At 41.3% G+C, this 25,367-nt stretch overlaps 1 protein-coding gene and 1 non-coding gene across 2 annotated transcripts in view; both read left to right on the forward strand.

Moving 5' to 3' along the window:
- Window positions 1-15,672, forward strand: part of RNF130 (ring finger protein 130) — a 139,903-nt gene extending 124,231 nt beyond the window's left edge. The window contains exons 6-9 of the mRNA XM_052642910.1: window positions 45-141; window positions 1,604-1,808; window positions 4,998-5,091; window positions 15,518-15,672. Of these exons, the coding sequence (XP_052498870.1) occupies window positions 45-141; window positions 1,604-1,808; window positions 4,998-5,091; window positions 15,518-15,533 (412 nt within the window). The 3' untranslated portion in view covers window positions 15,534-15,672. The remainder of the gene's footprint in view (window positions 1-44; window positions 142-1,603; window positions 1,809-4,997; window positions 5,092-15,517) is intronic.
- On the forward strand, window positions 12,186-12,399 carry LOC128051846 (small nucleolar RNA U3). Its single transcript, XR_008199768.1, has one exon. It is a non-coding gene; the product is annotated as a small nucleolar RNA U3 (small nucleolar RNA).
- Window positions 15,673-25,367: the final 9,695 nt, after the last annotated feature.

The raw sequence follows: 25,367 nt of genomic DNA on the forward strand, positions 1-25,367 counted from the left end.
ATTTGTAATATAATTCTCCTTTTTTTTTTTTTTTTTTTAAATAGGCATGTTTTCCACAAATCCTGCGTGGATCCCTGGCTTAGTGAACATTGTACCTGTCCTATGTGCAAACTTAATATTTTGAAGGCCCTGGGCATTGTGGTATGTTTCCTATTTTGTTAATACTTCTGTGTCATTTTACCTCTAAGCATAACATAACATAGGCTTTCTCTGCCAGATAGTCTTGTTGGTTCAATACTACATTTTCCCCACATCAAAGTCCAGCCCCCATCAGAGAACCCATGGAAGAGCAGCTGAAGAACTGTGCCAATCTGCTTTAAAGCATGCTTCTGTTGCTGGTAGGTGTGTGACGAGGAACTCAGGTAGAAAGAAGGATGTGATTTTCCTGTATTCCAGTATCTTTTTTTTTTTTTTTAAGGAGTAGAATGCGGATTTTTAACTGTAGTCCAGCAGTCATTTTTTTTTTTCCAGTAGTAATTTTTTCTGCATTCAACATGGCATAAAACCATGTCATTACTTATGTCTCTCCTCTTGAATTTGGCTTTGCTCTCCTAGATGTTGGTAATTGCAGTCAGTGAGGATAGGCAGTGTCAGCCCTGAGCTGATCTCTGACAGCTGGGTAGGGGCTTTGGTTGGGTGCCAGCCACATAGAGCGTTTCAGCCATAGCCAAGTGAGCCAGCGTTGACTACCTGAGGACCTTGGAGTTCTTTCAAGAGTGATTGAATAATCTCCATATAGTGAAGAAAGTTTATGTTGACCCAACAGATGAATTCCTCATTTTAGCCTTGCAGATCTGAATAATCCTATTTAAAATATGCTATCAGATAGACATTTTAGGAGCAATCCAGTTAGGTAGTAGTGCCCCGTTTATCCTCCCATCTTCAAAGATCATGTCAGTGATTTGTAGTTTCCTTACCTCTTAACTTGACACTGCCCTAGATAATCCCTTCTGGTGAGGGCCATCCTTGAGACTGTCTGGCAGCGTCCCTGGCCTTCCATATCCACTATTTAGTGGATGATAGTAGCCTTTAGCCCCACAGCACTCTATCCCTCTCCCTTAGCATTAGATGCTTAAATTTTGAAACAGGTTTTTTTAGAGTCAGAAGACTTTTCAGTGTTGATCTACTCTTGGTTGTATGCTTTGTTTATGTTTTAAAGGTGAAATATATTTAAAGCCTGACTAGCAAATAGATGAGGTGTTAACAGTTAATAGGGTGAAAGGGATATTGTATGTTATCTGTGTTAACACATGCACCAAAGTGATACTGCACTGTCAACTTTATAATAATAATAATGAATCTCTTTGCCTGTGAGCCATGTTCACAAAAAGTTGTCCTTTATAAAGATGAAGTGTCCAGTTTTCTCAGTTCTACAGTGGATTTTGGCTTTCCTTTGTATCATTTTGGGGAATAAATCATCTGTTTCTTCTAAATAAAAACTCTTGAACAAGAATGGAAAGTGTAAATGGTGGCGGGGGAGAAATAAGAGGAAATCACATGGAAAAAACTGATAAAATCTTTTCAACAGGATGTCAAGCATTTAGAATTTGAAAAAAGGATCTGTTAATCTTACAAGCACTTTTAACCTGGAAATATTTTGCAGCCAAATTTACCGTGTACTGATAATGTAGCATTTGATATGGAAAGGCTCACCAGAACCCAAGCAGTTAACCGAAGATCGGCCCTAGGTGAGCTCGCCAGCGACAACTCCCTTGGCCTCGAGCCACTTCGCACTTCGGGGATCTCGCCTCTTCCTCAGGATGGCGAGCTCACTCCTCGAACAGGAGAGATCAACATCGCAGTAACAAGTAAGTGGGCCCTGTGCCCGGGGCGTGGGACTGGCTTGCCACTGATATTTGACGTGTGGTGAAGAGTTGAGGCGATCGGCCACCGGGGCCAGTGACTTAAAAAAGTCTGTAACTGAGGAAGTCATGGGTGCTTTTGTTAAAACAGATATCTGTAATCATGGAACTGGTGCATCTGTATGTCACTGAGGATTATGGTTGCCACTTGATGAGCAGTTGACCAGAGGTCTGTCTCGCTGGCTGCTCGTCAGCCTGTTTTGAAGTGGTGGTGGTGCCCGCAGGGGTGTGAGGCGGGGCGTCCGCAGTGCCACAGGCGTCTGTGCAGCTGAGCCCCGGTGCTGTCTAGTTTTTGTGATGCAGGAAACAGCGAAACACTCATCCAGAATCTGAATCTAAAACTCACAACTTCAAGAACAGTTGAGGTAGCCAGCTGCTGCTCACTGTAGTTTGCACGTTTATGAAATTTGGCATCTTGGTATAATTGTACAAGAGGTGTGAGAAAAGCCGTAAGATAATCTACTTTTAAAAAATGTTCTGGGCTAGTTATGAATGTCATGATTGTTGAAATGTTGACAAGAAAAAAAAATGCTCTGAGTGCTTTGATGGCCTTACCAAAGTATGAGTGGGCTGGCAGGCGTGTGAGTGGACATTCACCCTGTCACAAGCCAGCTGTTTCCAGTCCATCCTTTGTGTTAGTCTCTGCTAACAACCTTCCACCCCATCTTCCTCATCACCACTCTGGTGCTGCCTTTTTCCGTATATGCTGTGCTTGCCTATAGCTTCAAGCCCTAACCCTAATGGGACTCCTCTCAACTTCTGGGAGTCAGTAAAATGGATAGAACTATTACAAGAAGACTTTTCCCTTAAGAAGTAAGACTTGGGTGGTCTATTCAGTTGATTTATACATGTTTTTAGCCAGCCAAAAATTGTTAGAAAATGATTTTGCAGGTTTTATTCTCATTTGTTTAAACTCAAGGAGAGTTCGTTAAGTTATAGAATCAGTAAAACTATTATTTGGTACATTTTGGCTAATTTCTTACCATTTCCCAGTGGTTTGTTTTAACAGCATTTCATGTTTTCCTGTTTTGACATTTAGGTTTTATGGGCTAGATTTTTTTAAAGTGATGTAATAATAATAAAGGAGACAAAGGTTGCCTGTTTATTAATGAGTTATTGGTAGGTCTTTCATTGATCAACATTTATTGAGCACCTACTACTATATTAAGTAATTATCGCATTATATTTTATATAGAAATATCCTTTCAAAATCTTACATTTTGATGATAAAAATTATTACTTCATGTGTCAAATTAATCACCTTTAGCAAATGTGTACATGTTAAAATGGAATTCATGTGGTTAAATTAGACCGAAGCTGCTTCTCCATTAAGCCCCAAGCTCTGCAGTGCCATAGTAACTGCAGCGCGTTCAGCCAGCATCCACTGTTTGCAAGGCACTGTGCTAAATACACACTGGGGAGGACAGAGGTGGCCGAGACCCTGCCGCAGAGGATCGGTGCTAAAATACCTCTGGCCCATCGGGTGTTATTGTGACGGTGTTTACTTCTTCTGGTTACTAATTTTTATAGCTGAAATGCCATGCATGTCTGGATGCTATATTCAACATTGGAAACATAGATGTAATTGAAGTTAGTCTGCTTATCATGTATAAAAAAGTCTTAAGAAGAAAAAAATAAAGAATGCTATATTAAGCTTCTTGAAATTGATGACCAGCATCTCTTAATTTTTTTTAAATGCCAGTATATATTTTTTCTAATTTAAAATATAAGGGGTTAAAAATGGTGGATTTTGCATGGGTTCTTGAATGTTTATTATTTTGCCTTAAAGAAAAAACCTTATAAATTCACTCTGTTGATGAAGAATTTGTATTCCAAGAAGCAGTGGCTGCACTGTTATCTAAAAAGAAAGAGCTTGCTGTGCATTTTAATAATGTAAACCAAGATGGGCAGAGAAATGCTTATAGAACAATTCCGCATCCTGGAATCCTGAAGAACAATTCTTCTTAATCTTTTGAAGCTCGCCACCTTTAAAATTCAGTGAAAGTATAATAACCTTTTTCTAGAAGAATTAGTGCGCGCACACAGTGTTGCATAGCTGTAGGATCCATGGAAAGCAGATTAGAAACACCCATGTTACATATAGCTTTCACATATAAACATTTGGCATTCCAAGTATAAATTTCTTCTCTCTGCATTATTGCAAATGTATAGGGAATTTCACTGTGTAAAACTTTGTTAAACCAGTCCTAGTTTGTATATACTTTAGGAAATATTTTATAGTTAAAACTTTTTAGGAAGTCAGATTGATTCTCAGGTTGTTTTTATGGTTCTCAGTAAATACTGTTTTTGAAATATTACCTTGATGATACAGAGTTTGAAAAGTCAAGGGAAAATATTAACTGATTTCCTAGATCTAGAAAGAGACTAGATAAAAAACCTTTAGAGTTCTGTGTACCAGAGGTTTTCATCTCTTTGATGGGCCAAGTCTCTTGTGAACAACCTTCCCTTTCTACTTCTGCTTAATAAAGCCTCAACAGCCACTGCTGCTTCTTAGTGGTGGAGTTGTGAAGGGTAGTCCTCTTCTTTGCAGGAGACACCAATAAGATGTCCTTTTTAAAAAAGACTCTTAAGTAAAGCCACTCATAGACAAAAAGAATACAGATGACAATGCCGTGGAGGACAGCCTGAGAGCTGCTTGGAGTCCTCACGAGACCTTTGGGGCCCACTGCTCCATCTTGCTAAGCCTTTCTTTAGGAATGAGTGGCACAAGCATGCAGAAGTGACAGGTGACGAAGGAAAGGTTATAAGTATGGCTACTCCGCTTCACTGTCATTTAAATTGACAAGTTTAAAACCCTGTGTCCGTGTGCCATTTTATATACGTCTTTTTATTGCACACTTTTTGGTGGCCACACCTCTCACAGACCTCAGGACCTTAACTGGAAGAAGTGTTTGGGCCATGCTTTCCTTTCTCCCGTGCAGCTTTCGCCACTACTCCACTAACCTTCTCCACTTAGTAGCTCTCTGGCAAACCTCCTCCTGCTTCACTTCCTTGTGCCAGTCTTGGCTTACACCTTCGCTGACGTCTGCTTCGTTGCATTTGAGGGAAATGTTGACGTCGATTTGACTTAAGTCTTCTCCCCAGAGTGATTTCCTCCCTTTCCTTTGTCAACAGAAGAATGGTTTATTATTGCCAGTTTTGGCCTCCTCAGTGCCCTCACACTCTGCTACATGATCATCAGAGCCACAGCTAGCTTGAATGCTAATGAGTAAGTAACCAATTGTTCTTTGGATTGCATGTGCCAAATGACCCCAAGAAAATATGTCATTTTCGTAAAGATCATGAGAATTGGCTTCCACCAATTTCATACTGATCCTGATGGGATCATACCTAACAAAACGGTTTATTTCACAAACAGTAACACTGATTGGGAGTGCACTTTGTTCAATTTAGAGAAGATCTCGGGGCTCTCATTAGCCACAAGGTTAGAATAAATCAACGATGGAACAAATGCCAAGAAAAGCAGCACAGTTGTAGTACGTAGAGAATCCCCACATCCTGGTCACTGATGGGGTTAGCCCCGTGGGATGAGCCTCACGTGCTCATCAAACTTTACCTGGAGTTTTATATACTTAGCTTTCGGTGGAGAACTGGCACCCTGGCCTATGGTCACAGGAACGTGGATATTTAACCTGCAAGAAAGAAGCAATCAAAAATATCTGTGACTTCTAAATATTAGAAAGACGATCAGGAAAAAAAAAATAAGCATAGACTGTATTTTCATAGGACAAAATGAAGACCAGGTTACAGATAGGCAAAATTTCACCTTGGTAAAAGGAAGAACATCTGTCAGCAGGCTACTTACCAGTGAGGTTGTTTGCTGTCGGGGTAGCGAGTGCCCTGGACCAGGAATGCAGGCAGAAGCTGCATTTTACTTGTCAGAGCTGTTGGATGGAAAATTTGGGCTGGATAACTGTTGAGGTCCACTTTGATCCAGTGGTTTTCCAAAAGTAGCTTTCCATGGGGGTAGCTTATTTCCATGGGGGTGGCTTTATTTGTTTTGCATTAAACTTGGGGCATTTACTTTAGGATATTATTCAGTCCTTTCTTTTAAGCAATATTCATGAAAAATAATTCAAGATGAAAGCATCCCTGGAACACTGCCGAAATTTGAACTTGAATTGGTGGAGTTCCTGTGCTCTCTGTATTCTGTTATGTCCTGGCACTTTAGTTGAGTAGTAACAACCAACCACACTCATGTAATTGATTTAATTAAATGCTCATAGCCCAACTGTAGAAACAATGGGCAAGAAACTTCCGTTTCCAATGACATGATCTTATTACTTCTAACCTGATCTTTTGGCTAGATACTTACAAGAAGTACCCTTTGGCATTCTTGACATATTACATATTGAGAGGATGTCATGACCACTTGGCAGTCTTCAGTCTTCAGATGAGTAGTCTCAACCTCATCCAGTAGGTCACCAGCTGGCTGCTTCTGTTGGGCCCACCTGATGCACTTTTACTTCAACATAGCACAGTGTTAATAGCTCAGACTCTAGAGTCACACATACCTGGATATGGCTACCTGCTCCTCCATATTTTTCTTGTGAGACCTAGATAATATTTTTCTGAAGTTCATTTTAGTCATCCATAAAACAAGAATAATGGTAGGAGTACATCATAGGATTGTTGTAAGAATTAGCATATAAGTGCTTAGCACAGTGCCTCGTACATAACAAGTGCTCAATAAATGTTAGCCAAAACAGTTCCTCTGAGATTCTTTCAAAGTTTTATGAATAATATGGCCATCTGTCTTTATCACTTTGCAAATGAATTTAATTTTCTTCCGTGAAATAGAATACTGAATCATAAGAGCTCACGAGTGCCTGTAATCTACCCTCAGTTTGGAGGGAAATATTTATTTCTCCTGTAGTCAGCTCTTTTGCTTATTCCCATACCAACCCATCAGACAAGATGATAATGTAAGCCCATTTCTTAAAATTTCTCAAATGAGCAAAAACCAATCACAGCAAGTAGCTGCACACTGGGCACTTTTAGGGAATTGTTAAGTAATTTAATAGTCACTTTGCTGCCACCCAGAATTGGCCAGGTGCTCAGTTCATGTTTTAGATATTTTAGAGAATACTCAATAGACATGTTACCTGTTGTAAGTTAGAGTTCCATTCATAAATGCATGCATGACTCAGAATCTGAGTCATAGACCTTAGAGCCATCCCTTCTCCCATTAGCCTTTGTAGAGGGTTGTTAGTACAGTTATTCATTTGACTATTATTTCTATGTCTTAGTCAAAACCACTCTGAATGACAGTTTCCATAATTCCATTTAGAGAAGTTGAGAGAGTGTGTGTGTGTGTGTGTGTATGTGTACACACATATGGATGGGTAAAAGGGTGGTGACCAAATTATTAATGGTGATTTTCTTAATTTAGTAAAATTTTGGATGATGTTTTTCTCTCCTATATGCTTTTATGTGTTAACTTTCTGTAACAGTACTTAGGTTTTTTAAGCCCATTTTAATGCTAGGGGATTGAAAAGAAATAATGGTTGGGAACTCCCCAGCAGCCCAGTGGTCAGGACTCCACACCTCCACTGCTGGGGGCCTGGGTTTGATTCCTTGTCTGGAAACTAAGATCCTACAAGCCATTCAGTGCAGCCAAAAATAAATAAATAAATGCCCACTCTGATTCAATGTCTCCTTCTCAAGAATATTGATGAAAAATTCCTGTGTGATTTTAATTCTGAAAAGTTTATTTTAGCAAACAAATTTATAATTAATTCTTCGTTAATTCTTTGAAATATGTCTTATTTCCCGTCCCAGTTTAACCAAAAAATTGCAGTCAAAATGAGATTGCCTTTTCAATTTAACTGCTCTGCCTCAGTTTTCTGGGTACCGCCCTCCGTTCCTAAGATGGTCTTCTATATGAGTAGATTCTGTATTCTCACATGTTAATGATTTGTCTGGATATTACTAGTAAATTCCACCTTATACCATCTACCTACTATTACAGTTTACTTTGCTGACAGTGTTACACTGAACTTGTGTACTGTGATGTCAGTAAGACTGACCCAGTCTAGCCACTGGTGAGACCCTGTGAGCAAGATCAAGCAGTGAGCAAGATCTGTGGCCAGATACAAAAGCAGGGCTGTGGAACCCAGCCCTGGTCCAGGCCTCCATGGGTCACGGATTGCTGCTCACCTGGGGTTGAAAGCACTCTGCCTCCCTCACCACACTCTGCAAGTTCACCCAGGGCTTGACAGTAGTGACTTAACTCAAGTTAATCAAAAGTCCATGTATCTGGGAGCACCACCTTCTACTGTGATGAAATACTGAATAAGTACTCAATCGTGACTAATTGTGCTTTACTTTTTTAATACTATAAACAGATCTAGTGAATTTTGAAACTTGACAAATATAAACAGGATAGTAGTCAAAGAAGCAAATAAATGCATGGTAAATGTATTTTTATATATTAGCTTCCCAAACATTTGTTGTGCCTGAGTAAGGCTCTGAGGAGGCCTTACAAATAGCTGAGAAAAGAAGAGGAGTGAAAGGCAAGGGAGAAAAGGAAAGATATACCCATTTGAATGCAGAGTTCCAAAGAAGAGCAGGAAGAGATAAGAAAGCTATCTTAAGTGAACAATGCAAAGAAATAGAGGAAAGCAGTAGAATGGGAAAGACTAGAGATCTCTTCAAGAAAATTAGAGATACCGGAGGAATATTTCATGCAGAGATGGACACAGTACAGAAAGAAATGATATAAACCTAACAGAAGCAGAAGATACGAAGACAAAGTGGCAGGAATATACAGAAGAATTATACAAAAAGGATCTTCATGACCCAGATAACCATGGTGGTGTGATCACTCACCTAGAGCCAGACACCGTGGAGTATGAGGTCAAGTGGGCCTTAGGAAGCATCACTAAAAACAAAGCTAGTTAGAGGTGTTGAAATTCCAGCTGAGCTACTTCAGATCCTAAAAGATGATGCTATTAAAGTGCTACACTCAACATGCTAGCAAATTTAGAAAAATTTGAAAAACTCAGCTGTGGCCGCAGGACTGGAAAGGGTCAGTTTTCATTCCAATCCCAAAGAAATGCAATGCCAAAAAATGTTCAGATTACTGCACAATTGCACTCATTTCACATGCTAGCAAGCTCAAAATCCTTCAAGATAGACTTCAACAATACATGAACCGAGAACCTGAAGATGTACAAGTTGGATTTAGAAAAGGCAAAGGAACCAGAGATCAAATTGCCAACATCCATTGGATCGTAGAGAAAGCAAGGGAATTCTAGAAAAACTTATGCTTCATCGACTACACTAAAGCCTTTTGACTGTGTAGATCACAACAAACAGTGGAAAATTCTTAAAGAGATGAGAATACCAGACCACCTTACCTGCCTCCTGAGAAACCTGTATGCAGGTCAAGAAGCAACAGTTAGAACCAGACATGAAGCTATGAACTGGTTCAAATTGGGAAAGGAGTACAGGAAGGCTGTATATTGTCACCTTGCTTATTTGACTTCTATGCAGAGTACATCATGGGAAATGCTGGACTGGATGAATCACAAGCTGGAATCAAGATTTCTGGGAGAAGTGTCAACAGCCTCAGATATGCAGATGATAACCACTCTAATGGTAGAAAGCAAAGAGGAGCTAAAGAGCCTCTTGATGAAGGTGAAAGAAGAGAGTGAAAAATCTAGCTTAACACTCAGCGTTCAAAAAACTAAGACTATGGTGTCTGGTCCCATCGCTTCATGGCAAATAGGGAAAAATTGGAAACAGTGACAGATTTCGTTTTCTTTGGCTCCAAAATCCCTGAAATTAAAAAATGCTTGCTACTTGGAAGGAAAGCTATGACAAACCTAGACAGCATATTAAAAAGCATACATCACTTTGCTGACAAAGGTCCCATATAGTCAAAGCTATGGTTTTTCCAGTAGTTATGTACAGATGTGAGAGGTGGACTATGAAGGCTGAGCACCGAAGAATTGATGCTTTCAAACTGTGATGCTGGAGAAGACTCTTGAGAGTCCCTTGGACTGCAAGGAGATCCAACCAGTCAATCCTAAAGGAAATCAACCCTGAATATTTATTGGAAGGACTAATGCTGAAGCTAAAGCTCAAATGCTTTGGCCACCTGATATGAAGAGCAAATTCATTGGAAAAGATTCTGATGCTGGGAAAGACTGAGGACAGAAGGAGGAGGAGGGGACAGGATGAGATGGTTGGATGGCATCATCAACTCAATGGACATGGGTTTGGGCAAGCTTCGGGAGATAGTGAAGGACAGGGGAGCCTGCCGTGCTGCAGTCCATGGATTGCAAAAGTCAGACACAAGTGAGCAAATGAACAAGTTATATTGAACTTCAATTCCCAAAGTATGTTTTCTGCTATGTTTTGTTATTTAAGTAAACCTTCTTAAATCTCAACGTTTACCAGCTTACGTTTAGATAAATCTATTTTTCCCTCAACATAAGAAAAGTAAATACTTATTTGAAATGTTTTTATTTGAGGAATAAGTTATAAGATACATATGATGTAGGAGAGATTCTGAGTTGACTGGGCGGTTCAGCTAGGTATTCTCTACAGCCCTTTCTTAGTTCCTGGATTCTGATGCATAGAAATCATGTTCTGAGATTTGCAGAGGGGTGTAGACTAGCATCTAAGATTCAGACTGTCTCGGCAAGAGGAAATGAATCTGCTGTGCGTGACTTGTTGAAAGAATTGGAGCAAATCTGAAATCCTGCAGCATGATCGAAGACCAAGAAGTCCTAGCTCTGCAGCAAGCCCACTGGGCATCAGTGTTCTTTTCGAGCTGTCCTGCTCTTGAGTTGTAGTGGTGGAAATATATAGGCCAGGTCAGAGGAAGTGATGTTTCTGTTTTACTCTCTACTAAGAGTACTTCAGTATTTCTGAATTGTTTTGCTCAAGCTTTTTAAGAGGAACATTGACATATTTCAATATAAAAGTATCTGAAAACTTAAATCGTTTCATACTTTGGGGATATTTACCTTTGACTGCAGCCATGAAATTGAAAGACGCTTACTCCTTGGAAGAAAAGTTATGACCAACCTAGATAGCATATTCAAAAGCAGAGACATTACTTTGCCGACTGAGGTTCTCTAGTCAAGGCTGTGGTTTTTTCTGCAGTCATGTATGGATGTGAGAGTTGGACTGTGAAGAAGGCTGAGCGCCGAAGAATTGATGCTTTTGAACTGTGGTGTTGGAGAAGACTCTTGAGAGTCCCTGGGACTGCAAGGAGATCCAACCAGTCCATTCTGAGGGAGATCAGCCCTGGGATTTCTTTGGAGGGAATGATGCTAAAGCTGAAACTCCAGTACTTTGGCCACTTCATGTGAAGAGTTGACTCATTGGAAAAGACTGATGCTGGGAGGGATTGAGGGCAGGAGGAGAAGGGGACGACAGAGGATGAGATGGCTGGATGCATCACTGACTCGATGGACGTGAGTCTGAGTGAACTCCGGGAGTTGGTGATGGACAGGGAGGCCTGGCGTGCTGCGATTCATGGGGTTGCAAAGAGTCGGACACGACTGTACGACTGAACTGAACTGAACCTTAGAAAAGAGGAGACTGAGGTGATGTAAGAGGTGTTATCAAGTATTTGGGGGACTTTCAAAGGTGAGAACAGCTACTGTTTATTGTGTGCCTACCAAGATCTTACTCCTTTGTGGGACTCTGTTACTACCCACATTGCCCCCAATTAATACTTGTAATAGTCTCATGGTGACTAACCAGTGCCTGCAGAGGGTAATACTTCCTATGTAGCTCTGGAGACATCTGCAGGGAGGTAGGTTTCCATTTAATGTAAGGAAGAACTTCCTGCCAGTAAGAATTGTCCCTCCATGAAAATGAGCTGTCTTAAAAGCTAATGAGCTTGCCAGGAGTTGCTTATTCAGTTGGAAACTACAATGCAGGAGCTGTTTGGAGGCAGATCTTGAATCAGATTGGAGAAGGCAATGGCGCCCCACTCCAGTACTCTTGCCTGGAAAATCCCATGGATGGAGGAGCCTGGTAGGCTGCAGTCCATGGGGTCACGAAGAGTCGGGCACAACTGAGCGACTTCCCTTTCACTTTTCACTTTCATGCATTGGAGAAGGAAATGGCAACCCACTCCAGTGTTCCTGTCTGGAGAATCCCAGGGACAGGGCAGCCTGTCTCTGGGGTCGCACAGGGTCGGACACAACTGAAGTGACTTAGCAGCACCTGCAGCTTGAGTCAGACAGAAGTTCTAAGATTGCTTCTAGTTCTCAGAGTTCCTCTTGAATTGTCTGTCCTAAATGATCCCTTCCTAGGAGAGATCAAAACCCAATGAGAAAGACTATACTTTAAGGGATCATTTCTATAGTTTGTTACTAGAGAAGTTTCTCTGATTGTGTAGAGCACCTGAAACCACGAGGAGGAGATGCAGTGTTCTCTCCTGAGCGTGAAGCCGGTCCTTGGTGTTGCTTCTGCAGCTGCCACTGGCCATTGATGATCGTTCTTCTCTTCCTTTGGGAGAGTAAGAGGGAGAGGACACCATCTGAGTGGTTTTGTTTAGAAAAAAAAAGAAAAACCAATGAGAGGGGTCTGGGTCTCAGCTGGCTACCCCTTATCAAATCTTCAGGGTCAAGCAGTGTTTTTAAAACTTTAAAATCATCTCCTACTGTAAGAAATGCATTTTCTATTGTGACCCAGTGCTCCCACACGTATGACTGAAACAGAAGTTCCGCAGTTTTCCTTACTACGTACAGGTCTTTTCTTCTCTGTGGTTTCTTGTTGTTAATATGGGTCACAAACTCCTGCACTGATTTTATGATCCATTAATAGGTTGCAGCCTGCAATTTGAGAAACACTGAGCTGAAGAATTTTGAATTTTTAGTTCTCAATCTAATAACTTCTTTTTTTTTTTTCCGACTATGCTAGGTCTTGGTTACTGTGTGCAGGCTTTCTCTAGTTGCAGCAAGCAGGGGCTGCTCTCTGACTGTGGTACACAGGCTGCTTCTTGCAGTGGCTTTTCTTGTTACAGAGCATAGGCTTTAGGGGGCCCAGGCTTCAGTAGTTGTGGCTCCCAGGCTCTAGAGCATAGGCTCAGTAGTTAAGGTGCGTGAACTCTTCCTAGCCTGGGGATCAAACCCACGTCCCCTGCATTGGTAGGCAGATTCTTTTTTTCTTTTTTAATTCTTTTATTTTGCTCTTCCCAGCATCACCTGAGATCTCCATTTTTTACATTGGAAAAGACCCTGTTGCTGGGAGGGATTGAGGGCAGGAGGAGAAGGGGACAACAGAGGATGAGATGGTTGGATGGCATCACCGACTCAGCGGACATGAGTTTGAGCAAACTCTGGGAGATGGTGAAGGACAGGGGAGCCTGGTGTGCTGCAGTCCATGGGGTTGCAAGGAGCTGGACACGACTTAGTGACTGAACGACAGCACCACATTCCTTTGATGCCAGGGTTGTGGATTCACTCGACATTCTGAGCAGGCAGATTCTTAACCACTGGGCCATCTGGGAAGTCCTCAGCCTAGTAACTTGCTCACACTGGCACACAGATCTGATTGTTTATTTTCCTGAGACAGCTTTTTTTGTAGGAATGTCAGCAAATACTCGTCCCCAGCCTCACCATGAATACCCTTCTTTCTTTTAGCATTTAGGTCTCCTTTTAGCCACAGTGAGCCCGAGATATGTACACAAAGGAGTAACCTGAGGCCCAGAGAGGCTGAGTGACCCCCAAGAAATGCCACGGGAGGAAGGGCCTGGGATTCCAGCCCAGTACTTGTGGTTCCAAGCCTTTACACTGTTTTTCTTTGACTACTCCAGAGGGCCATTTAAGGGTTCCAGATAATATGGTTGAAAAGGATAAATTTGGTTTTCTAAAAACTTAGTGACAAAAAAGAAGATTAAAGCAGCAGAACCTTTGATTGGGCTTCTGTCTTGTCTTTGTCAGTCTTTTTATTTTTCAGAAGTGCCTTTAATGTTTGGCTTCATCGGGTTTTTTTTTTAAATACGTACATGTGTTAACCATTCAGTCGTGTCCAACTCTTTGCGATTCCATGGACTGTAGCCCACCTGGCTCCTCTGTCCATGGAATTCTCCAGACAAGCATACTGGAGTGAGTTGCCATTCCCTTCTCCAGGGTATATTCCCAACCCAGGATTGAACCTGGGTCTCCCACATTGCGGGTAGATTCCTTACTGTCTGAACCACCAGGGAAGCCCCATAATTACTTAGAAAGGCAGCGAAAAAAGTACGTTTAAAAATCTTGACTCACCCATTAAAAGTCCCTATGCCTACTGAGGAAATATTATAAAAACAATGTGTTGTATTAAATATGACCTGTATTTAATGAACAAGTGTAGGGCCTCATTCACAGTTTCGTGAATGACCCTAACCCTCAGCCTTCCATTGGTGAGGCACCATCTCTGCAGCCTGAGGCACCAGGCCTGCCCTGCAGGAGTCCTGGGCTGATGGGCTGCCCCGCTCTCTGCACCCGGTGCTGCACCTGTGCCGGGGCAGTGTGGCATGAGTGCCACACAGACGCAGGGCCCCTGAGGGAGGCAGAAAGGCTTCCTGGAGGAAGTGACTTAGAACCCAGGCCAGGCAGCATTAAAACAGGGGTGAGGAAGAAGCTCAGCAGGTTCAAGGAGTTGTGTGGTTTGATGTGTCTACTGTAGGTGATGGTGGAAGTAGGCAGACTATGGAATTTGGACTGTGGTGTTTTTTTGGTGTTTTTTTTTTCTTTGGTAACCAGCAGGTGATGTCTAAGGCTTTTCAGTAAAAAGAAAATTGCTAATGACTGAGAAATTGCTTTGGCACAGTAGAGACAGAAAGCAAGAAGGTAGGTTAGGTAAAAATAGGGAGCTGAAGGAGAAAGTCAGGACGACGGGGAAGAGATAAAACAGGAAATGCTAGAGACCTGTATGATGACCCGAGAGTAAGTGATTTGGGTCCAGAGTGTGGATCTGGAGCTCAGCAGGCAGAAAAGAGCAGAACGGAAGACATGGTACATAGAAACCAGAGCAATGAGCCAGACTCCAGAAGGGCTGAGCAAGCTAGAGCAGTCCCACACCGTCAGGCTGCAGAGGGACAGCATTAGCCTGAGGGTAACGAAGGAAGCTTCAGACGTCAGGTACCTTCAGGCACCTGGTTTAGGGGGAGACACACACGCAAACACACAAAATACACGCACATTAAATCCGTGAGTTCCTGTAAGAAAGCCTTATATCCCTGGGAGTCCATACTCCTCAAATCTTATTTCAGAATAAATAAAGACATGTTTGTTTGAGGCATAAAGGGAGAGCATATTTTAAAGACAGCAGCTACAGATCTCAGGGCCTTCATCATGCAGAACATGCATTCAAACCAGGACACGTTGTGAATTGTATACTTGTCCCCACATTTTTTAAACAAAACGCTATTAACCTTTACTTTCCCCTGCCTTCCTTTTGGAAGTACTAACACACTTTTAAGTGACTGAGCCACTTAACCGCAGATCTGAAGCTGCTGAGTTCAGGAGCTTACTGGCTTGACTGGCTTGACCAAACTGCTCTGGGAAATACTTGGGGACAACCCAGCCCACCATTCAGTTAGAATTACTTTCTATTTTAAAAATTTGACAAATACCCTTTAACTAATTCTTGACCTCTCTTTTTCTCCTTTTATTCCATAGGGTAGAATGGTTTTGAAGAAAGAAAAACACTGCTTTCTGACTGATTGCCTTGAAGGAAAAAAGAACCTATTTTTGTGCATCATTTACCAATCATGCCACACAAGCATTTATTTTTAGTACATTTTATTTTTTCATAAAATTGCTAATGCCAAAGCTTTGTATTAAAATAAATAAATAATAAAATTAAAAAGCTGTGTTGTCGAGTATTATTCAACCACTTGTGTTTGGAAGGCTGATTGGGAGATCGCATACCCATTTCATTTGTGTATGTTTCAGAGACAGAAGGTGCTCATGCTCTCCAGGGGAGGAACAGCAATGCTATTTCTTTTGATATTTTTATGTTGGCTCCTGCAGTTTCCAGATAGGACCCAGGTGTGGGGACACCCTGTGTAGCGATGCCCCCTCGGGCCTTGAAATGAGTTACTCTATTTTATTTTCTTCAAGACTGCCCTTCACTCTCTGATCCCTGCTTATTTGTTTACGGTTGATCTGCCTTCTCCAGCACGTCAGCTCCACAGCCGCAGGGACATTCAACTGTGTCTCTTCCCACTGTATCCCTGGTACCTAGTAATGTGCTTCGCACATAGTAAGTGCTCAATAAATACTTGGTGAGATGAAAGGCTGAGTGTACAAAAAATTCTCCGAAATCCATGCTGTTAGTAATAAATTGTATCTGTCCGAGATTTTCTGCCTGGTTTACGCAGTGTTCAGTGCAGGCGGGCATGCCGTGCTGGGTCTCTGTGGCTGCGCAGGGGCACGCTCTGGTTGCGGTGAGCAGGGACTCGTCGCTGCGGTACATGGGCTTCCTGTTGCTTGCTTTCTCCTGACGCAGAGCCCAGGCTCTAGACCTCGGGCTCAGCAGTGGTGGCCCACGGCTTAGTTGCTCCATAGCATGTGGAATCTTCCTGCAGCAGGGGTCAAGCTTGTGTCCCCTGTTTTGGCTGGCAAATTCTTAACCATTGGACCACTGGGGAAGTCCTGTATTCTTTTAAAAACAGCAAATTCTAAAGTTAGATGAGAATAATTTTACATGTGTAAATGTAATTTTTTTGCGTTATTTGTAAGGAAGCTGTTGAAATATTTTGTTATATGAATCAATATGAGAAACTTGAAGGGGTTATCAGGATGTGTAGCTGTTTTGAGCAGTGAGTTCCCAGCCTTCCACCTGAGCATACCTCAGTTGAGAGCATTCCCATTAGTGACAGACACACTAGAGCACAGTCACACTTACATCAGTAGGGGGCTGAAGATAGATAGAATTCACATACCATGAAATTTACCCTTTTAAAGGTAAACTATGTCCGTGGCCTTTTAGCATATTCACAAAGTTGTACAACCATCACAACTGTCTTAATTCTACAACGTTTTTATCATCCCAGAAAGAAGCCTCATACCCTTTCACCCCTGCCAGCCCGCTAATCTCTGTCTCTCAGGATTTGCCTGTTCTAGGCATTTTGTGTAAATAGAATCATTCACTATGTGGATTCAGTATTTGGGTTCTTTCACTTCCCATAATATTTCAGAGTTCATCCGTTTGCAGCATGTATCAATTCTTTGTTCTTTTCTGTAACTGAATAATATGCCATTGTGTGGGCGCGTTAGTCGCTCAGTCGTGTCCAACTCTTCGTGACCCCATGGACTATAGCCCGCCAGGCTCCTCTGTCCATGGGATTCTCCAGGCAAGAATACTGGAGTGGGTTGCCATTTCCTTCTCCAGGGGATCTGTCCGACACAGGGATGGAACCTGGCTCTCCTGCGCTGCAAGCAGATTCTTTACCATCAAGCCACCAGAAAAGCCCTGTTTCATTGTGTGGATAGATAGATAGGTAGATAGAGACTGCATTTTGTTCATCCATCCATTGATGGATGTTGTGGGTTGTTTCCACCTTTTGTCTTTTTATGAATGGTTCTATCAGCATCTGTACTCAGGTTTTCGTGTGAATGTATCTTTAATTCTCTTGGATATACCCCTAGGAGTAGAATTGCTGGAGTATATGTTAGCTCTAGGTTTAACTTGTTGGAAAACAACCAGACTGACCTCCAGGCAGCTGTACAATCTCCCTTTCCTGCCAGCAGTGTGCAGGTGCTCCTGATTCTCTGCCTCCTCACCAGTGCATATTTTCGTTTTTTTTTTTAAATTTTGCCATGTCTAGTGGGTTTGAAGTGGCGCCTCATTGTGACTTTTGATTTGCAATTTTCTCCTTGGCAAGAATACTGGAAAAAGAAAAAAAAAAAAGAATACTGGAGAGTCCCATGGACAGAGGAGCCTAGCGGGCTGCAGTCCGAAGGGTCTCAGAGAGTCGGAGACAGCTGAAGCGACTGAGCACGCATGCATGAAAAACTCTAAGGACACTGAACATCTCTCGCGTGCCTGTTGGCTACTGGAATATCTTGTTTGGAGAAATGTCTATTCAAGTCCTTTGCCCATTTTTAATTGAATTATTTGTCTTTTTATTATTGTGTTCTAAGAGTTCTTTATAAAATCCAGATCCAAGGCCTTTATCAGGCTTCCCTGGTGGCTCAGATGGTAAAGAATCCACCTGCCATGCGGGAGACCTGGGTTTGATCCCTGGGTCGGGAAGATCCCCTGGAGGAGGGCATGGCAGCCCACTCCAGTATTCTTGGGGTTGCACAGTCGGACACGACTGAGTGACTAAGCACAGGCCCCTATCAAATATGTGATTTGCAGATATTTTTCTCCTGTAAGTTCTCTGTTCACTTCCTTGATAGTGTCTTTTGAAGTACAAGTGTTTTTGTTTTGGGGGTTCCTGGGGGGGACTCCAATCAGTCTATTTTTTGTTTGGTTTGTGTTTTGGGAGTCACATCTAAGAAACCATTGCCTGATTCAAGGGCTCAGAGACTTCCAAGAGTGTTATAGTTTTAGCTCTTATATTTAGTTCTCTCATCCTTTTTGAGTTAATATATGTATATGATGTGAGGTAGAGGTCCAGCTTCTTTTTTTTTTTTTTTTGGCATGTCGGATATTTTTTGCCCCAGTACCATTTGTTGAAGAGATTATTCTTTTTCCCCAGATGAATGGTCTAGGCACTCCTGTCAAAAGTCAGTTAAGCATAATACATGAATTTATTTCTGGACTCTGAGTTCTATTTTATTGGTCCCTATGCCTGTCCTTGTGCCAGGATCACATGGTATTGATTATTGTTACTTTGCAGTAAGTTAGAAATTGGGAAGTGTGAGTCCTCCAACTTGGTTTTCCTTTTTTTTCCCCAAGATTGTTTTGGCTGTTCAGAACATTGCATTTCCTTGCATTTTCATGTGAATTTACAACAGTTTTTAATATCTGCAAAAAAAAAAAAAAAAAAACTACCTGGGATGTTGATAGGGATTACCTTGAATTTGCAAGTCATTTTCAGGTGGTAGAGTCATCTTAGCAACCTTTATCCTTGCAGCCTTGCTAAACTCATTTACTAGCGCTAATAGTTTTTCAGTGGATGCCTTAGAATTTTCTATGTACAAGAGTGTATCTGCAAAGAGAGGTTGTTTTACTTGTTCATTTCCAGTCAGGCTGCCTGTTATTTCATTTTCTTGTTCAATTGCCCCTGGCTAGAGCCTTCATTAGTGAAGTGTTCAGTAGAAGTGGTACAAGCAGACATCCATGTCTTGTTCCTGATCTAAAGGGAAAAGCGTTCACCCTGTCCCCATGGAGTATGATGTTAGCTGTGGGATTTTCGTTGATGTCCTTTTATCAGGTTGAAAAGTTCCCTGTTGCTTCTAGCTTGTTGGATGTTTTTATCATAACATTGATAAACATTAACATTTTATCATAACATAACACAAGTTTACTTTTTCTATGCCTATTAAGATGATTGTGTGGTTTTTGTCTTTTATTCTATTAATATGGCATATTATATTAATTGATTTTCGTATGTTGAACCAACCTTACATTCCTGAGATAAATCCCAGCTGGTCATAATGGGATTATGTTTTTATAAGTTTCAGGATTCAAGTTGTTAGTATTTTGCTGAGCGTTTTTGTGTCTACATTTAATGAGGGATATTGGCCTGTAATTTTCTTGTGATGTCTTTCTCTGAGCTCTTATCAGTGTGATGCTAGCCTTAATTACGAAGTGTTTCCTTCTCTCTTGTGTTTTGAAAGCATTTGAAAAGAATTGGTGTTAATTCTTAACTGGTAGAATTCACTGGTGAAGCCATCTGGTCATGGTCTTTCCTTTGTGGGAAGTTTTTTGGTTACTGATATGCTCTCTTCTTTTAAGCCTATTCAGGTGTTCTATTCTCGGTAAGTCGGTTTAAGTAATTTGTATCTCTCCAGGAATTTGTCCATTTCATCTAGGTTATCTGATTGCCTGGCATAAAGTTGTCCATAAGATTCCCTTATAATCCTTTTTATTTCTTCAATGTTGATAGTAATGTCTGCTGTTTTCATTTCTGATTTTAGTAGCTCGAGTTCTTTTTTGCCTGGTCAAAAGCATACGCACTGAACATTTATGCATGGTTTAGCTAGTTATGCCTAGATAAAAGTTTGTAAATTTTGATCTTTTCAAGGAACCAACTTTTGGTTTATTGCTTTGTCTATTTTTGTACTCTGTGTTATTAATTTTCACTCACATCCTTATTATTTTCTCCTTTATGCTTACTTTGGGTTTAATTTTTTCTTCTCTTGAAGTGAAGATTATGTTATTGACTTCAGATCTTTCTTTTTTAATATATACATTTTAGCTATAAATTTCTCTGAAGCACAGTTTCACCCATCCATAAGTTTTGGTATGTTTTGGTTTGTATATCATTCATCTTAAGAATATTTTCTAGTTTCCATTATGATTTTTCTTTTTGACCCATTGGCTATTTAGGACTGTGTTGTTTAAATCCCACATATTTAGTGATTTCCCAAATTTCCTTCTGTTGTAGAGTTCTAACTTCTTTCCGTTTTGGTTGGAGAATGTATTTTACATGATTTCAATCATTTTAAGTATATTGAGGCTTGTTTTATAACCTAACATATGGTCTGTCCTGGAGAATGTTCTATATACACTTGAGAAGAATGTATATTTTGTTATTCCTGGGTGGAGTGCTCTAGGTCTAGTTGGTAAATAGTTTTATGCAAATCTTCTGTTTCCTTCTTCATCTTCTATCTAGTTCTGTCAGTTATTGAAAGTAAGGTATTAAAGTCTCCAGTGATCACTGTTGAATTGTTTGTTTCTCCCTTTGCTTCCGTCTGGTTTTGCTTCATGCACTTCAGGGCTCTAATGTTAAGTGCATATGGAGTTAGAAGGTTTTTAAAAGCTGCACGGATTATTCATTACATCGTTTTTGTTCATTGAGATTCAGTGGTTCAGTGGTCCTCCTGATATTTCTGGCTAACTCTAAATACTAGAGTGTGTTTGTTGAGTGTGTTTCACCTTACCCTCCAGAATGGGCTCTATTGCCTTGACATTTTCCTCAATACCTACAAAATGGTTTTCACTTAGTAGTATTTTTGTAAATCAATAGTATACTTTCTCCCCACCTACCTTTATCCCGTGGACATCAAATGAATTGTTCCCTCTCCTCTGTTTCCCATTTATGGTGAATTGTTTTCCTTCATCAACAGAAGATGTAGGGCTGTTTAATGCCAGTGTTACTATTTTATTACTGTACTTTCACCCTTTTCACATTATTTCAAGTTCTAGCAGAGAGCAGGACTAAAAAAAGTAGTGCTATTTTGGCCTAATATAAAATTTTTACAAAAGCTAAGAAATAAAATGAGTGAATGACTAGGGTATGCTATCCATTAATCTTAGAGAAGATTTGTCATCATCCATTGAAATTTAAACCTGCTGTATTGTGGCTTTGAGATTTAACTGACATCATCAAGTTTTTACGTCTCAATTGTTTGTGGTCTCGGTGCTTTTTTTTAAAGCGTGGGATCTATTCCTTAGAACAAAAGTTAGAATTAGCATCAAAATGCAATTGCTTCTTCTTCATGGGCATGGTGCTATCAACTAAGAAATCAACTTTATCAATTAAAACAGTGTATGAAGTTGAATAATTTCTTGTTTACTGTTTTAAAAATTACTGAGTGGAGATTCAGTTCAGTTCAGTCGCTCAGTCGTGTCCAACTCTTTGTGACCCCATGAATCACAGCACACCAGGCCTCCCTGTCCATCACCAACTCCCGGAGTTCACCCAAACTCATGTCGATCGAGTCGGTGACACCATCCAGCCATCTCATCCTCTGTCGTCCCCTTCTCCTGCGCCCAATCCCTCCCAGCATCAGGGTCTTTTCCAGTGAGTCAGCTGTTTGCATGAGGTGGCCAAAGTGTTGGAGTTCCAGCTTTAGCATCAGACCTTCCAGTGAACACCCAGGATCTCCTTTAGAATGGACTGGTTGGATCTGCTTGCAGTCTGAGAGAGTCTTCTGCAAGCAGAAGACTCTCTCAAGACTTTTCTCCAGCACCACAGTTCAAAAGCATCAATTCTTCAGTGCTCAGCTTTCTTCACAGTCCAACTCTCACATCCATACATGACCACTGGAAAAACCATATCCGTGACTAGACGGACCTTTGTTGGCAAAGTAATGTCTCTGCTTCTTAATATGCTATCTAGGTTGGTCATAGCTTTCCTTCCAAGAAGTAACTATCTTTTATTTTCATGGCTGCAGTCACCATCTGCAGTGATTTTGGAGCCCAAAAAAATAAAGTCAGCCACTGTTTCCACTGTTTCCCCATCTATTCCCCATGAAGTGATGGGACCAGATACCATGATCTTAGTTTTCTGAATGTTGAGCTTTAAGCCAACTTTTTCACTCTCCTCTTTCTCTTTCATCAAGAGGCTTTTGAGTTCCTCTTCACTTTCTGCCATAAGGGTGGTGTCATCTGCATAACTAAGGTTATTGATATTTCTCCCAGCAATCTTGATTCCAGCTTGTGCTTCTTCCACCCCAGTGTTTCTCGTGATGTACTCTGCATAGAAGTTAAATAAGCAGGGTAACAATATACAGCCTTGACGTACTCCTTTTCCTATTTGGAACCAGTCTGTTGTTCCATGTCCAGTTCTAACTGTTGCTTCCTGACCTGCATACAGATTTCTCAAGAGGCAGGTCAGGTGGTCTGGTATTCCCATCTCTTTGAGAATTTTCCACAGTTTCTTGTGATCCACACAGTCAAGGGCTTTGGCATAGTCAGTAAAGCAGAAATAGATGTTTTTCTGGAACTCTCTTGCTTTTTCGATGATCCAGCGGATGTTGGCAACTTGATCTCTGGTTCCTCTGCCCTTTGTAAATCCAGCTTGAACATCAGGAAGTTCATGGTTCATGTATTGCTGAAGCCTGGCTTGGAGAATTTTGAGCATTTTAGCGTGTGAGGTGAGTGCAGTTGTGCAGTAGTTTGAGCATTCTTTGGCATTGCCTTTCTTTGGGATTGGAATGAAAACCGACCTTTCCCAGTCCTGTGGCCACTGCTGAGCTTTCCAAATTTGCTGGCATATTGAGTGCAGCACTTTCACAGCATCAGCTTTCAGGATTTGAAAGAGCTCAACTGGAATCCCATCACCTGCACTAGCTTTGTTCGTACTGATGCTTCCTAAGGGCCGCTTGACTTCACATTCCACAATATCTGGCTCTAGGTGAATGATCACACCACCGTGATTATCTGGGTCATGAAGATCTTTTTTGTACAGTTCTTCTGTGTATTCTTGCCACCTCTTCTTAATATTTTCTGCTTCTGATAGTCTGGAATAAATGTGGCATTTCCGAGCTTTTAAACTGTTCTTGGACAAACTTTTGTAATGTGTGAAGCATGGGTGGTTTTGTTTTTTATACACACACACATAGTATTTCTCAGGAGTATTTTATTTCAAGGAAGCCTCAGTGTTTACAATAGACCAAAAGTTAGTAAGAATTTAGTCCAAAGAGCCTCCAACAGGAATGTAGCTCACTTGATCCTACCCAACAACTTCAGTCCTGAAGAAATTAAATCTGATTTCTCTTTGGCCAGCTGGGTTGTAACTTCAAACTTCTTAGTAGTTGTAAAAAAAAAAAAAGTCCTGAGGGTTCCTTGACTTTTTATCTACCAACTTATTTGCTTATTCTAAATTCCTTATCAAGACAGTTTAAGAATAGAACTTAATGGCAACAAATTATACAGAGAATCCAGTTGAAATAGAAACTGTCTTTCTAGATCTCTGCCGTGAATCCGGACAGAAGACTTAACAGTAGCTAGCAGTTCAGATCGCAGGACGCACCGAATACCACGCTGAATGGTTTAGATGCGTTATAATTTTCATCTTGGCAACATCCCAATGAAAGAAAGTATAGCTCTTATTTCTCTTAGAGATTTTTCTCTTTAAGAAACTGCAGCATAGAGGTCAAGTGGCCAAGATCACTCACCTATTAGGTGGCAAAGTCAGAAATGAGACCCTGGCAACCCCGGGTCATTGTTCCTAGCTGCTGACCTCCCCCCACCTTAATCCATAATAGCACAATAACAATAGCTATAGTGCTTACTGTGGGACAGGCACTCTTCTAAATATTTTGCATATGTTAACTTATTTAATCCTTGCAACAATCCTATTATTAACCCCATTTTACAGGTGAGGAAACAAGCTTAGAGAAATCCAATAGCTTGCCAAGGTTAAAATGTTAGTATGCAGTTAGTTGCAGCTAGGCCAGTGCAGACAGTCTGGCTCCGGCATCTGTGGGCTAACCCCTCTTCTGTGTTTGTTGCTTAGAGAAGCTTGCCAAGTGGAAGGCAGACTACCGGGCATGCTGACCACTGGACCCATGTGTGCAAAGTAGGAAAGGCTGAGAAGTGTGATGGGCTTGGGTTTGAAACACAAGCAGAATTGGTGAGAGAGGCTTCCTCAAGCTAGATGGTGATACTCTGCACGGAGTGCAGGCTTTTCAATGGGGAGACTATGAAAAGGTTTGTGCATTTTAGAAGGTGTGAATTAGATGCAGCCTGGCTCCTGAAATTAAAATAATGAGGTCACTAAAGAAAGTAGCTAAAGTTGCCGAATTAGAACATTACCAGCTTAGAAACAGCTAGCCGATAAGAAATGGAATGAAAACAGTGATGTGGGGAAGATTCTAGAAGCCCTGTAAGTAAGGAGACCTCTAGGAAGAATTCACTCAGTACAGCAGAGCTTTATCAGTGTGTTTATGCCCCCTCAACAGGACTGCTCAAGGAGAAGTTTTGAAATTGTCTTGGGGAAATACTTTCTTTACTGAGGAGTCTAAAAGCAGGTATGACTTCCCTGTAGCTCAAAGTCTGTTAAAATTATTCAACTTCTTTATTCTTGTTTTCACTTTTTTTAAGTAATACTTAAAAGTTTTTCATGAAAGTTCCTTTTGGGGAAGTTGTCGGGTGGTCTTTCTCATCCTGAGTGGGGAAGCTGAGGCACCACCGCCCTCTGCCTCCAGGGGGCGCCTGCCCCTTGAGGCTGGGGGGGTCCCACCGTGACCCTTCCTCCAGAAGGCGTCTCTCCTCACGACCTCCACACAAGCACACTGCCACGCATGACTGAGAGAGGAACAACTTACGGACAGTGAAGAAATTCAGAAATCAAGCTGCAGGTGATTTCCTTTTTTTAACCTTTTCTTTCTTATTGAGGTATAGCCAATTAACAAACTGTTGTGATAGTTTCAGGTGAACAGCAAAGGGACTCAGCCATACATATACCTGCATCCATTCCCCCCCAAACTCCCCTCCCCATCCAGGCTGGCATGTAACATTGTGCTATACAGTAGGTCCTTTCTGGTTATCCATTTTAAGTATAGCAGTGTGTACATTTCCATCCAAAACTCCATAACTGTCCCTTCCCCCATCCTTTCCCTGGCAACCATAAACTCCTCAAAGTCTGTGAGTCTGTTTTGTAAGTCAGTTCGTTGGTGTCAT

Source organism: Budorcas taxicolor, chromosome 7 (assembly GCF_023091745.1).
Source record: "Budorcas taxicolor isolate Tak-1 chromosome 7, Takin1.1, whole genome shotgun sequence".
NCBI classification, from domain to species: domain Eukaryota; kingdom Metazoa; phylum Chordata; class Mammalia; order Artiodactyla; family Bovidae; genus Budorcas; species Budorcas taxicolor.